Source organism: Capricornis sumatraensis, chromosome 9, assembly GCF_032405125.1.
Source record: "Capricornis sumatraensis isolate serow.1 chromosome 9, serow.2, whole genome shotgun sequence".
NCBI lineage: Eukaryota > Metazoa > Chordata > Mammalia > Artiodactyla > Bovidae > Capricornis > Capricornis sumatraensis.
Window position 1 is genome coordinate 45686949 of NC_091077.1, and position 13527 is coordinate 45700475.

At 51.9% G+C, this 13527-nt stretch overlaps 1 protein-coding gene across 2 annotated transcripts in view; it reads left to right on the forward strand.

The window, feature by feature from the left end:
- Nucleotides 1-13527, forward strand: part of JADE2 (jade family PHD finger 2) — a 36219-nt gene that overhangs the window by 3823 nt on the left and 18869 nt on the right. For both annotated transcript variants that reach the window (XM_068980389.1, XM_068980390.1), the window contains exon 3: nucleotides 8977-9134. In XM_068980389.1, the coding sequence (XP_068836490.1) occupies nucleotides 8977-9134 (158 nt within the window). The remainder of the gene's footprint in view (nucleotides 1-8976; nucleotides 9135-13527) is intronic.

The window sequence follows — 13527 nt, forward strand, 5'->3', positions numbered from 1 at the left end:
ATGGACAGAGGAGCCTGGGGGGCTTCAGTGTATGGGGTCTCAAGGAGTCGACCCATCTGAGCGACTAACAGCAGCCCTGCTCAGTGGGTGGACAGACTGTGTTCTTGTGCATTGGGAAGTAGGAGGAGAGTGTGCTAGGGCCCTGGGACCACCTCTCTACCCCGACCCTCATCTTGAGAGCTACAGCGGCTCGCAGTTACTACTTGGGCTGGATTAGTAAAACCCTAGCCACCTTCTGTGTCTCCCTGGTCCTGAAAGGCAGTAATCATCCTGCTGTTTTGAAGCTGAGGAACCTGCCTCTGAGAATCTCACCTCCTCACTGCCTTCATGGGCTATTCAGATTGGAGAATGGAGGGGAAGTTCCGGGGAGCCCCTGGGGCTGGCTTAGTTCTTTCCCCTAGCTCTCACTTTAAGCAGCAGGAGGAGGAGGGGCCTCTGCTCTGGGCGGAGATCCTGGGGACCAGGCTGCTATCAATACCAGGATAGGCCAGCTGACTAGGGGGAAACAGGTGTCAGGCAGAGGCTGAGGGGAAAGTGTGATTTGCATGACGCTGAGAATTCCCCTCCCTCTTGGATTTTCCTGCGCAGGGCCTTTGAACCTTTCTCCACCTAAAAATAGAATCGAACCATTGCGCGGGTGCTGAATGGGGACTGGCTGTGCACAGCCCTGGGTTCAAGCCCAGAAATCTCTGCAGGGGCAGGGAGGGCCTCTGACGCCCTCAAGTCCTAGGCTCCTGGAGGGCTGAGGAAGTCTTCCCTGTCTTGAACTGTCGCCAAGGACAAGCTTTTCCTCCCACAGCAGGCGGGAGAGCAGCCTGCGAGGTTTCCCTCGTCCCCTAAGCGAGGAGGCTGAGCCATAAGCCGGCATAAATTCCAAGTTTTCGTGGGGCAGAGAGGAAACCATCGATGAAAGCTTCCAAATGATTTGGCTCTAGAGAAGGCAGAGATGAAAGCGAGGATTTGGCGGCAGATAATGCTCACACTAAATCTCTTCATTGGGCTGTCCCTTCTCTTTCTATGCACGGGCTGGAGAGAAAGGCCTTCCTAATCTGCTGGTGCTGGGGGCTAAGGGCTTCCGACACCCTGGTGAAAGGGCTTCTGGAGTCTCTCCCACTCAGTCCCAGAATAAGAAGCCTGGGAGCTGGTTTTCAGGCTGTACACACGGTCTGCTCCCAGTCTGGTTCAAGTTCCCAGCTTCAATACATGCAAGTTGATGTGTGTGGTGCAGGAGTCCCTTCCCGGTGGCTGCACGCAGAGCCATGGGACTCGGAATTCTCTTCGTCTCCTCATCTTTGAAGATGGACAGTGATGAATGGGGATTTGAGCATCAGGAGTATCTAGCGTGACAGCAGCACTGGCCCATAGAGAAGCTGCCAGTTATGAAAAGGGCAGGGAATGGGTTTAGACGGGACTGGCAGGGCAGCCCCTGAGATGATATGTGCAGTTTGAGGGTGCAAATCAAGGGGCGCCCTGCACACAAGAGGGAGAGGCCCCAGGCTGGAACAGAATGCTCTGACCAGGAGTCAGGACCCTGGACAGGGCCGAGGCCTTGAGGCCCAGCTTCTCATTCTGGCCCTTAACCAGTGGGCGGCTTCCCTCAGCCTGATTGAGAGGGGACTGCAGGCCTTAGTACTCGGGGCTGAAAGAACAGGCCCTGGGATTCCTGAGAGGCTGGTTTAGGATTTTTGGTGGCAGTACACTTAGTCTGAAGTTGGCTGCAGGATCCGTTTGGCAGTGGAGGGAAAAGGTGGGGCTGACCCCAGGAACACAGGCTGCAGCCTTCCTCTACTCTGCCTGCCAGTGGGATCCCAACAAAGCTGAGCTCTGTACCTTGGTGCTTAAGTTGGCCAGGCCCCATCCTGAAGGAGAGGATGGGATTATCCTAGCCTGGGAGAGCTGGTATCATAAATTGCACTGAGGCCTTGTGTTTCTGACCTGGCCTGTCTCACTAAATACTGTGAATGTAACTTTGTGGGTCATACCTCTGACAGCCTGACAGAGATCACAGACGAGGGATTATTTTATAAAATACCAATATCAGACCCCTATCCCATACCATTTTCAAGAATTCTGACTTGAATGCTTTGGAGTAGGGCCCCAGGCACCTGTACTTTTTCAAAGCCCTCCTGCTGGAAGCCAGGGTTAAGAACTACCTTTTTCCCTGATCTGCTAAGATGGGAGTTTCCGGCTTGGTCCTCGCTGAAAGTTGAGGGAAGAAGGGAAGGCCTTCCAGCCTGGTTCAGTGACTAAACAAATGCTGGCCATGTGGGTATGGCATCACCCACAGCCCTCCCTTCTCCCACAGTGGCCATGGGACTGACAGGTTTCTGCTAAGCCCTCGGCCTGCCATGGGTGGGAAGGGCAGTTTGAGAAGAGACCTGGAAGCCAGGTGGTTGGGAGACTGTGGTTGGGAGAGTGCTGTTTTGAAGCCATGTCTTCCTCAGGCCTGGGGCAGAGAGGCAGATAGAGGAGCAGGCTGAGAAGTGAGGATTTCCCCAGACAGGCTCTCTTGAGGTAGAAAGCTGTGTTTTCAGGAATTCAGAGTCCCCAGAAGTCAGCCAACGGGCAGGGAGATAGGTCTTTAGGACTTTAGTGATTAAACTCAGCAAACCAGCAAACCCATGACCCAGAGGGATGTTGTGGGGAGGGAGGTGGGAGGGGGGTTCATGTTTGGGATCGCATGTACACCCGTGGTGGATTCATGTCGATGTATGGCAAAACCAATACAGCATTATAAAGTAAAATAAAGTAAAAATAAAAAGTTAAAAAAATAAATAAAAAAAATAAACTCAGCAAACACTCGAGAGCACCTCTGAGGCCCAGCCTAGTGCCAGGGACATAGAAAGCGCAGGCCCTGTCCCTGGGGAGCTTGTCTTCTGACCGTTAGCAGGATGCAGGTGCTGCACAGGAAAGTGTCCGTTACGAGAGATGTAGCCAGCTTGCCACTGAGGACCTGTGAGACTTTGGGCAAGTATAGTCTCTTTGTGCACCTCAGGGTGGTTGTCTGTAGAGTGCTGTCCTGCAGTGTCTGTTCTGTAGGTTTGACTGTCCTGTCCTGAGGCCTGTGGAGTCTAGGGTTGGGGAGAGCCCAGACGTGAGTGAAGGTGGAGCTGCCATGCCTGGGATGGAAGCCTGGATGGTCTCAGAACGGGTGGGCAAGTGTTGGGCTCCTTTTTAGGCCCTGGTGACAAACTGTACATACCTTGAGATGAGAGAATGGGGGGCTTCTCTGTGGGTTCCGCAGGGGCCCTTCACCAGTCCTTAGCCTCATCCCTGGAACAGGGCCTGGGACAAACAGGTGACCCTGTGAACAGCCTCTGCCCCCAGTGGAGGTCTTCCAGATCCAGTGTCTGTGAAAGTTCCTGTATAAGGATGGCCCTCCCTAGGAAAGGCCCTCCCTAGGAAAGTGGAGGGTGAGAACGCTGCGTTTCTGCTTGACCCATTGCTTTTGAAGATGGGCCCCTTCCCCACTCGGTGAATGCAAGGGTGGCCAGATGGGTGTTGGGGTGCAAAGCCATGGGATAAATAAGGTGCTTTCCTGGAGGAGCAGAGGTATTATCCAAATGTTTGAAATGATACACTATTGTATATTAAAACAGTGATGGCATATGTTGTAGTGAAAGGCAGAGTGCTCCCAAACTTGAGAGTAAATAGGAGATTCCCCAGAAAAGGGTTTTTTTTTTGCTTGACCCTGTGGTTGTGAGCCATGCTTCTAGCCAACAGCTCTTCTGCTACCCTGGCAGGCAGGCGGGCGGTGAGGGGAGCCCTTCCACTGGGCCTCCCACTGCTCTGGGGTGGGGGGCAGAATCCGCTTCTCATACAGTCAGAAACACTGCTGCTCCCGCCAGCTGGAAAGGCCTCCCGGCCTCTGGGACTTGTCTTGCAAAAGAAATGTGTGTAATAAATCCTGTTTAAGAGCAGGAAGTGCTGTTATCCTTGTGAAAGAGAAAGAGATGTTGAGTGTGTGTGTGTGTGTGTGTGTGTGTGTAAGTGTCTGACCAAATTAGCCTAGTGGTAGCTTGAATAGGACTGGGAAGCTATTTCCAGAGCCCTTCTCTGGTGTTTTATGCTTAATTTTAAGTATCTAAGTATGCTCTTGGCTGAGATACTTTATCAATTTCCAGCCCAAGAAAGAGATTTTTTTTTTTTAAGAGAAGAAATAGCAGACTGGTTTGCAGGCAGGATTGCATTGGTTAAAGCACAGGGCAGACCTCAAGCAAGTGGTTTAACCTCTCTGAGTCTTGGTCCCCACATCTGTGAAGTGGGAGGAATATGAAATAGGTGAGATTGTATATATAAAGTGTTTAGCGTAGCACCTAGCATGCTACAGCAGGGCAATTACTTTTCACTGTTAGCTGTCCTTTCTAATGAGATGAGGTGCTCAGAATAACACAGAAATTTCAAATGAGGCATTTGGTAGTGATTTTACATGGCTCTTCCAAGACAGACTGTCGTACATCCTTTGGGAGATTAGAGAGTTAGGCCCCTAGCTTTGCACGGGGCCTTTTGATGTGGATAGAAGGCAAGGAGAGGCTGTTCTGGCCAAAGCCATTTTCACTGGCTTTGGGACAACCACCAAGACCAGTTCTTGAGTTCTGCCTGGAAGAATCCTTTGGGCCAGCCCTCTGCCTTCACTCTCCCTGCTAGGCAAGAGAGGAAGTTTCAGAGTTTAGTCATATAGGATTTAGGCAAATCCTGTGGTTCATGCATTCATTCACTCACTCACTAATTTCACAAACATTTCTTGAATACCTGCTGTGTGCCAGGCACTGTGCCACAAATAGGCACAATGATAAGCAGGACACATAGTCTCTGCCTCTCTCAGCTTGGTTATTAGAGGAGATGGACGTTAAACAAATAATTACACAGATAATTGTATTCTGTAATTATGATAAGTGCTGGAGCTTTTCCTTAAGTAACGGAACTTCCCTTTGGTGCCTGTTGGTCTGAAATACACTGTGATATATAATACTTTACTCTTGAGAAAAGGAAGAAACCAAGGTCCCAGGATGAAATGTTCAAATACTATTCATAAATCTCACGATCATGTACAGGAATGCTGAGGATAGCAGAGTTGAAAGTTGTATGTTGTCACCGTCTTCATCTGCTTTTGGAGATCACGTCAGACTTCAGACATGACGTGCTTTCTGGCATAGCGCATTTTTGGTTCTCCGTGGGAAAATAGGCTCGGAAAGATAGACAGGCTTTTCAGTGCTTGTGGTCTCAGTCTTGGGAAGAGGAACTAGAAGGCAAGCCCTATGCAGCTTCCCCATGTCTGGGCAGAGCAGGGTCTCCAGCTATCTTCAGAGATGACACCTATCTTGCATGCACATTGGTTACTAGGTTAGAGTTTTAGACCTTTAAACATTCTTCATACTGTTTGAAGAAGCTACAATTAACGTCTCCCAAGCAGCTCAGCAGAATTTGGTTGCTAGGCAGCAGACCTTTAAAGACAATTTGTCAACTTCTGCCAAAAGAGAAAAATAGTAAACATTCACATTCTTAGAAAATTGCTTGTTTTCCAGCTTCCAACTTCCTTGTCATGGCAAGGCCTCCAGTTCATCAGTGTCCATTTTATTATTTATTTAGTTTTCGTAAATAATTCAGAGGCATTTTAGGAGAATAATTGAGCCTTTTTTTGGAAGCCTAACCTTTGGCGATTTAAGACAGAAAGATGTTTGGGTTGCCCTGTTTGTGGACAGGTTTTATATGAGTATTCAGGGGTTCCTTTGGAAGGTACAGTCCCCAGCTGTATCCTCGGGCAGCTACCCAGAAAGATGGTGGCAGATCCACGGGAGGCTCTTCAATCATTCAGCCTTAGTTAGCACCTAGCATGTGTCAGGCCCTGCGTGCACTGTTGCAGCCTGTAGCCTGGCCAGACCTCACTGAGCTTACCTTCTAGTGGGGAAGGCCTGGCAGGAAACCAAGGGATACCAGTAGAGGGGCTGTGGGAGTCCAGAGGAAGCCCAGAACCCAGCCTGGCATCAGAGAAGCCTTCCTAGAGCAGTTGTGGGCTGAAGTAACACCCTGAGGGTGAAACAGACCGCCCCCATTTTGGCAGGGAGAAGTGTCCCAGTGGGGTCCTCCCCTGTGCCAAGTGTGAGACGTGCTCGGGAGGGAGACTGGCTACTAATGCAGTCGTGGCTCGTCCTGAGGGCAGGGAGAAGACAGTGGAAAGCCGCTGGAGAACTTGGAACTTGCAGAGGTCACCATCTGATTTGCATATTCCTGCCTTTGGGGAAGCCCCTTGATTTGGCTTTGGGTTAATTCAAGGGCATTGGCAGTGAGCCAGTGGCCAAGAGGGGCGAGGTTCCAGAGGAGTGCTGGATGGCTCCAGAGTTGTCTGTCTGGGTTCCTTTGCCACTTGTAATGTGTAGGACCTTGTGTAGGTTATTAAACTAACCTGAGTCCAAGGTTTCTCTAATGTAGAATAGGGATGGTAACACCATCCACCTCACACAGTTGGAATAGGGGCTAACAGTTAATTCAAGGACAGCCATTGGATTGATGCTGGGCACACTGTGTTCTTTTAAGTGTTGACTAGTACCTGTAAGATAGTGCTGCCCTTCCTGTGCTTCCATCAGTCCTCTGCCCAAAGGGGTCAGTGGCATCCGGTCACACCAGATGAAGCTTGCAGCTCTCTTGGGACCAGACTCTTTTTCTCTCCTGAATCTCCTTACCTGAGTTGAGCATGGGATCCTTTCCTGCTCTTGAGTTCTCAGCACCAAGCCTGTTCCTAGGACAGAGCCACCTCTCCCCTGCTGGTGTGGCTTGGCACTCTGTCTGCACGTACAGACCAGGGCTGCCTCTTGCTCCATTTGGTCCAGGTACTTGGGTTGTTTCAGCTCTGGATGTATCCATGAGGTGTTTCTCCAGTTCATGGGGGTTCAAAAAGCACTGCCAAGGAGCCAGCTGGGGTCATCAGACTTCTCAGGTAACTTCCCAGAGGGGCCCTTTTATTCACTCATCCATTTAATCATTCTCTCAGTTACTATTTATCAAGCACCTACTATGTGCCAGTCACCCTGCCAAGCCCTGAGAATGCTGCAGAGAACAGGACAGGTGTGGCAGGAGAGATGACAAGAAGCAAGGAACATGCATCCACCAGTTAATTTTGGGGAGTATACGTACTCAGAAGTGAGACAGGACCATGGGCTGGAAAGTGGCTTTGTTGGCTGGTTGGCCACCCTGAGTTGCAGTGATCAGGGTGATCCCACGAGGCAGCATTTGAACTATAGCTCAGGAAAAGGGAACAGCAAGAGATTTCAGACTCACCAGTGCCTTTTTGGAGGGGCACACAGTGACACTGGGCTCTGGAAGGGGCAAGATGACAGGCTTTCCCTGGAGGCTGGTTCCTCATGGCATTCAGAGTAACAGGGCATTAGATGTTGCACCACGTAGGGCTTGCCAGGGTTGGGAGAACTTTGAGACAGTCACCAGTCTGCTGTGGGTCCAGTTTACCCCTGCCGGGTCCTGAACAGGGGCCCCCGGAGGGAAATAACCTGGCCCCAGCTAGCAGAGGTGGGGAGAGTGCTGAAGGACAGCACAGAAGCACCCACTACCTGAGTTTATGTTCTTATATTAGTGGTCTTGCTACTTGCTAATAAGATATGCAAATTATCCGGGTTGTGAAATCTTTGCCACATTTCATCTTCTGTGTAATTAGCATTTAATCGTAATCTCATTTTAATTTTTTCACACTGACACCCTAATTAAATGTTAGGGTGTTAGTCTTAACAATTAAATTATATTGGCAAATAGAGTCTTCAAGAAACTTGACCTTTTGCAAGCAAGCGCCCTCTCTGGCTAGAAGCAGACGTTGATTAGATTTCTGCAAGACGCTGCCTTGAGCCCCCTTGGTGCCCCCTTTCAGCTGTCTCCTAGAAATTGAAGTGAGGCAGACGGCCAGCAGGTGGGGCCTCCTGCAGGCAGAAGTCACCACTGACTGGCCACCACCCCTGGAAGGCTGGTGGATGCTGTGTCTTCTAGGGAGGGGCGTGGGCTTGGAGTTGGGTCTGAAACCTGGAGGACTCCCTAAAGTGGTTTCTTTTCTTTCTGTGATATGAACGCTCCTTTAACTTGTGATGTTCACTGGGAAAGTTGGTACCAGAGCAAGTCACATAGTGTCTAGGGCTGCCACCAAGTCCTCCAGCAGCCCTTTGTGGTGAGGCCAAGCAACTGGAACAGATGAGGCACTGCCAGTGCGCCTGGGGCTGGGCTTGGAGGTGGCTTTGGGGTGGGGAGCCACAGATAGAACGTTGGGAAAAGAAGTTTCCCCCTGAGTGAGCAAGTGCTCACAAGGAAAACAAAGCACGAGGGTGTGTCCACTCGTGGCCTGGCCCCGAGGGGTTTGGAAGGGCTTGATTGAGAAGGAATTCCACACGCTTCTCCTTCCTCATCATAGAGCATGGCACAGCGGAGCGCCCACTGAACAGGGCATATGGTGGCGTTGTTCCTGGGGACCATGAGGCCCTGCCCCATGGGCGGCTGCCCTCTAGGCTCCCCCAGAGCTGGCCTCTCTCTCAGCCATTTGCCTGAGGCCCTGGCGTGTAGTTGCCTGGCTTCTTTTGCACTTGTAACTGCAGTTACAACAACAAACATAATTTTGAATCTTCAACAAAAATTCCCTAAACAGACACTTCATGGCAGTATTGCATTCACACAAGCCTTTCTGCCAACTGATTTTTTTCCTCAGTATTTTTGCCTTTCCCACATGTCTCTCCTCTTCCCTCTAAGGTCCATTCCTATCCATCACTCAGACTCTGTCCTTGAGCAGATCAGAGCATGTAAGTTCAATTCAACGTTTATTGGAGATGGGTTCAGAGAAGATGGGTTATTGTACTTACTGCTTCTGTGTCGTATTCTCATTTTTGAGTGAGTGGGCTTTCAGCCATTGCCTTTTCCTGCCCTGGCCTGTGAAGCAGATCACCTGGAGACAATCTGAAACCATTCTCCCTCCACCTTGTCTCCCTACAGGTTTTCCGGACAGACTTGATCACAGCCATGAAGATCCCAGACTCATACCAGCTCAGCCCGGATGACTACTATATCTTGGCAGACCCATGGCGACAAGAATGGGAGAAAGGTGTGCAGGTGCCCGCCGGGGCAGAGGCCATTCCAGAGCCCGTGGTGAGGTGAGCCGGGCAGCCCAGGCCAGGGGGCCGTAGGAAGGGGAGGCTGGGACGAGTCAAGCGATTCCTTTCTAGTCTGTCTCTATTCTTAGTTTCTTTTGTTCTTAAAAAAACATTGCATGTTCCAGAAATACTGCAGTTTTACCTCTGAGGCCAAGGTTTTGAGCTTGGGCTCAGCTCTGGAGCCAGACAGCCTGGGTTCAAATTGCCTCTCAAGTTCAGTGGGACCTTGGGCAGGGAATGTAATCTCCCTGGGCATCAGTTTTCTCGTCTATAAAATGGGAATGATAACAGCACCTGCCCTATGCAGTGGTCGAGATGATGTAGAGAAATGATGCTTGGAAGGCCCTGGACACAGGACCTGGCCCACACGAACACTCAGTGAAAACTGGCCGACATTAGCTTGATGTCATTCCAAACTGGGTCCCGCCAGAAGATCGTCTTGGGGCTATCTTCAGACCTCTGACTAGTCCTTAAAATAGGGACAAACCATGCTCTTGGCTTCTTAAAACCTTTTTGAAGGGTTCTTGGGAGCAAGAAATCCAGTGCCTGGCACACACCAGATGTCCACAAAATGGTTGCTATGATCAGATTCTGAGGAGGGCCCGCTGCCTCCTAGGATCAGGATTGGATCAGGGCTGAGTCCTCTCTGGGCTTGGGAGCCTTGTGGTCTTGTAGGTCAGAGAGACTCCTGTGCTCATGTAAGGAGGTGGCCTCGTGGCCATGGGCCTTGCTTCCAGTGACAGAATTCAGCCAAGTGCTTCTTCCTGCACCTTGGGAAACCCTCCAAGTCGTGTCTTGGGCTATAGGGGCCTGCTGTTCTGGCCTCCCCTCCCCCACACACACCAGCCTGCCTGGGTTGGGCAGATTTGTGTTAATTGACAGTCCATTCCCAGCTTTGGCAGCCCCGGGGCTCTCGCTTAGGTCCAGTTTGCCAGGGTCTAAGGGAAAGATTTCAACTGTCACCTCCCTTGACATTGGCACTGATGCTTCCCTGGCAGCCACACCTATGATGGGCTCACAGACACCCAGTGCCTGCCTGGTGCCAGGCCTGTGCTAGGCATGGGATTACAGAGGCGAAGCACACACCAAGCCTCACTTGGTACCCAGTGAGGATTGGGAATTGGGCAGTGCTTATTGTCCTGGGCTCGCAAGGGCTCTTATCTTTGGCCCTCTGAGAATCAGGGACGCTCCAGGCCTCTCTAGACGAGAGTATGTATGGAGTTTGGAGAAAGACTTTATTCTACATGTCCTCTGCCCAGGGCCAAAAATGTGGTTCAGTCTCCCAGCCAGCTTCACCCTGTCCACTCTATGGACCAAAGAACTGTAACTGACCTCTTTGAACCTGTTTCCTTCTCCATAAAATCGATCTAATAACAGTATATGCCTGATAGTGTAGTGGTGAGGATTAGTTGAGAATTCACATGTAACAAGGCAAAGGGGTAGGCCATCAGCTGGGCGGAGAAGGGCGAGTCCTGATTAGGCTTGGCCCAGTGGTTTGTCCTCTGTCCTCATGTCGATGTCAGGTGGTTCGGAAACATCTGCTGGCCTGGGTGATTAATTGTAGATGCCGGCACACAAGTAACTTGGCTTCAGTCGGTGTCTTATCTATTGACATCACGATGGAAGCATGTGTTCACACAGCTCTGGCCCTACTAGGTACATTCCCCACATACACACAGGTCTAGGCTGACAAGAGCCAGGCACTCCTGGCCTGTCCCTGCTCTTTGGAGAGAATAAGACTGGAAGGGGAGGGATGCTCCCACGGAGATATCTCTGGGCCCCATCTCTCCCTTTCTCCTTGCAGCCTGGCACCTCCACCTGCCGGGCCACCTTTCCCTGCACAGCTCTCACCTGGAAGCCAACACAGCAGGCGCCGTGGTCAGAACTGTTACAGGAGCTCTGTTCCTGAGAACTTGCTGTGCTAAGCCTTAAGTTCATCTTCTCATCTAATTATCATATCAGCTCTCTAAAAGGCACACTGCTGTCCCCATTTTATAGAGGAGGAAGTTGGGAAATTCTGGGGAATTCCCTGCATGACCGCCAGGGCCTTGTGGGCTGGGCCAGGAAGTCACAGGCCACAGGAACAGGCCCTGGGTTGCCTCTGTGTGGCCCAGAGAGAGTCTCGTGCCCTAGTCACCCTGGCTTGCTGACTCTGCCCTCCCCCACTGCCTCCCTGGTCCCCTCCGTCCCTTTCTTCTTGCCCAGTCCTCCCTGGCCCTGAGCAGGTCTACCCGCCTCATGGTCCTAAACTTCTCTGGATAATGAGAACCCCTCACTGTCAGATCATGAACTGAAGGAGGGCCTGCACTGTTCTTCGGGGTGGCTGAAAGAGACAGCCCAGGGCAAAACCAGCCTCTGTTTTCTATCTGGTCGTCTGGAGTGAGAGCCTCCCACGATACCCCCCGCCACCTCCTCCCCCAGATCCCAGCCCAGCCACCTGTCTCCTCCCCGCTGACTTCAGTTCTACTGGCTGCAGCCAAGACTGAGGCCTTGACTGAGGGTGGCGTCAAACCACCCTTGATAGGAGAGCTTCCTCCATAGTCAGAGCCAGAAGAGGCCAGACAGGTGAAGATGAGCACCCCAGGAAGCACAGGAAATGCCTTTTCTGTTGATAGCCTTTTAACCCAGCTTCCCGGAGAAAGGAATGTGATCTTGGCCCCAAGAGGTCTAGCCAGGTATATCCTGAGCACACAGTGTGGGTAGTTATGCCATTAGGTGGTGGGCTCTCAGGCTATCCCAAACCCCAGCTGAGCATAGGCTGGGGACACAAACAAAGCAGGGTCGTGGCAAAATTACAGTGTTTTTGAAAGAATGTGTTAATTTAAGTAAGAGCCTCCCAAGGAAAGGCAGAACTTTGTAGGACTCAGAGTCCTGCAAAGCAAATACTGTTGCTTCTAGTTGAAATGGTCCAGGGGTTGGGGGTGGGCATCATGTCATTATTGTTGCCTAGGGCCTTCCTTGGAGAAGGCAATGGCACCCCACTCCAGTACTCTTGCCTGGAAAATCCCATGGATGGAGGAGCTTGGTAGGCTGCAGTCTATGGGATTGCTAAGAGTCGGACACGACTGAGTGAATTCAGTCTCACTTTTCACTTTCATGCATTGGAGAAGGAAATGGTAACCCACTCCAGTGTTCTTGCCTGGAGAACCCCGGGACGGGGGAGCCTGGTGGGCTGCCGTCTATGGGGTCACACAGAGTCGGACACGACTGAAGCGACTTAGCAGCAGCAGCAGGGCCTTCCTTAATCTGGGCATCTTGTGTGGCAGAAGGTGACTCTAAGCCCCCTCCCTTGTATCCTTGCCTCCCTCAGTCTCCTCTGGACCTCCCTCCTGCCTGGAGGCTATTCTGCACCCCCCCCCCCCCCCCGCCCTTCATCCTACCTGCCCTCTTGCCGACACCCGGGGTTCTTCCTGAAGCCCCAGTGCCCTCCCCATAGCTGTGCCATGTCTCTGCCTTCCCCTCCCCAGTCTGCGCTGAGTCACAGCCCCTGGCAGCCCTGCCTTCGACCCCAGGAGGCCTCTCGGGCAAGTAAGGGGCCTCGCAGCGCTGGCAAGGCTGGCCAGATGGAAGCCAGGCTCCACAGCAATAACCATGGCAACTGGTAGGGGGTGGGAAGAGCTGGCATTCTGAACTGGCACTAGGAACTGAGGGGCAGCACACAGCTGAGCCAAGAGAGGAAGCCGTGCCCTCCCAAGGCAGAAAACCCTCATATTCCATTTCAGAAGGAGCAAAGTGATATCCAGAGGTCTTAAAATACACGCTCGCTCAAGTGTAGTGCTTACTACATGCCATGCACAGTTCTAAGAGCTCCACACGTATTCATCCATTTAATCCTCATGCCAACTGTGGAAGCTAGGTGCTGTTATCATTGGTCCATTTTCTGGGGCGCAGAGGAGCTAAGTGGCTTACCCAGAGTCACACATTAAGTGGCGGAGCTGGGGTTGGAGACTTTGCCCTGTAGCCAGGACCCTTGCAAGCTGTCTCCAAGGCAGAGCCATGGCCTGAGAGAGGGCTGACTTGAAGTGTGATCCTGGGACTGTAGCAGGTGCGTCCTCTTCACCCCAGAGGAGCCCTGGCCTTGGGTCCCTGAGCCTACTGGTGGAGGAGGGGCTGGGGCTTCTGGGGGCCTTTCCCCAGCTTTGAAAGGGTATGCGGAAGGACCTGGGGGCCAGCCAGCCCTATCCAACTTGTGCCAAAGTGACTGGCACTGGGCATTGCCAAGGATGGCAAAGGGAATGACCTCCTACAGCCTCTGCTGGGTGGGCAGATGGGAGGAGGGACTGGAAGGAGGCAGGCTCTGCTTGGCATCAGAGTCTCACACCTTACTGCTAGCCCCTCATCCAAGTTGGCCAACTCCCTGGGGGTGGCCCTCAGATCCAGCAAGAGTAGCAGG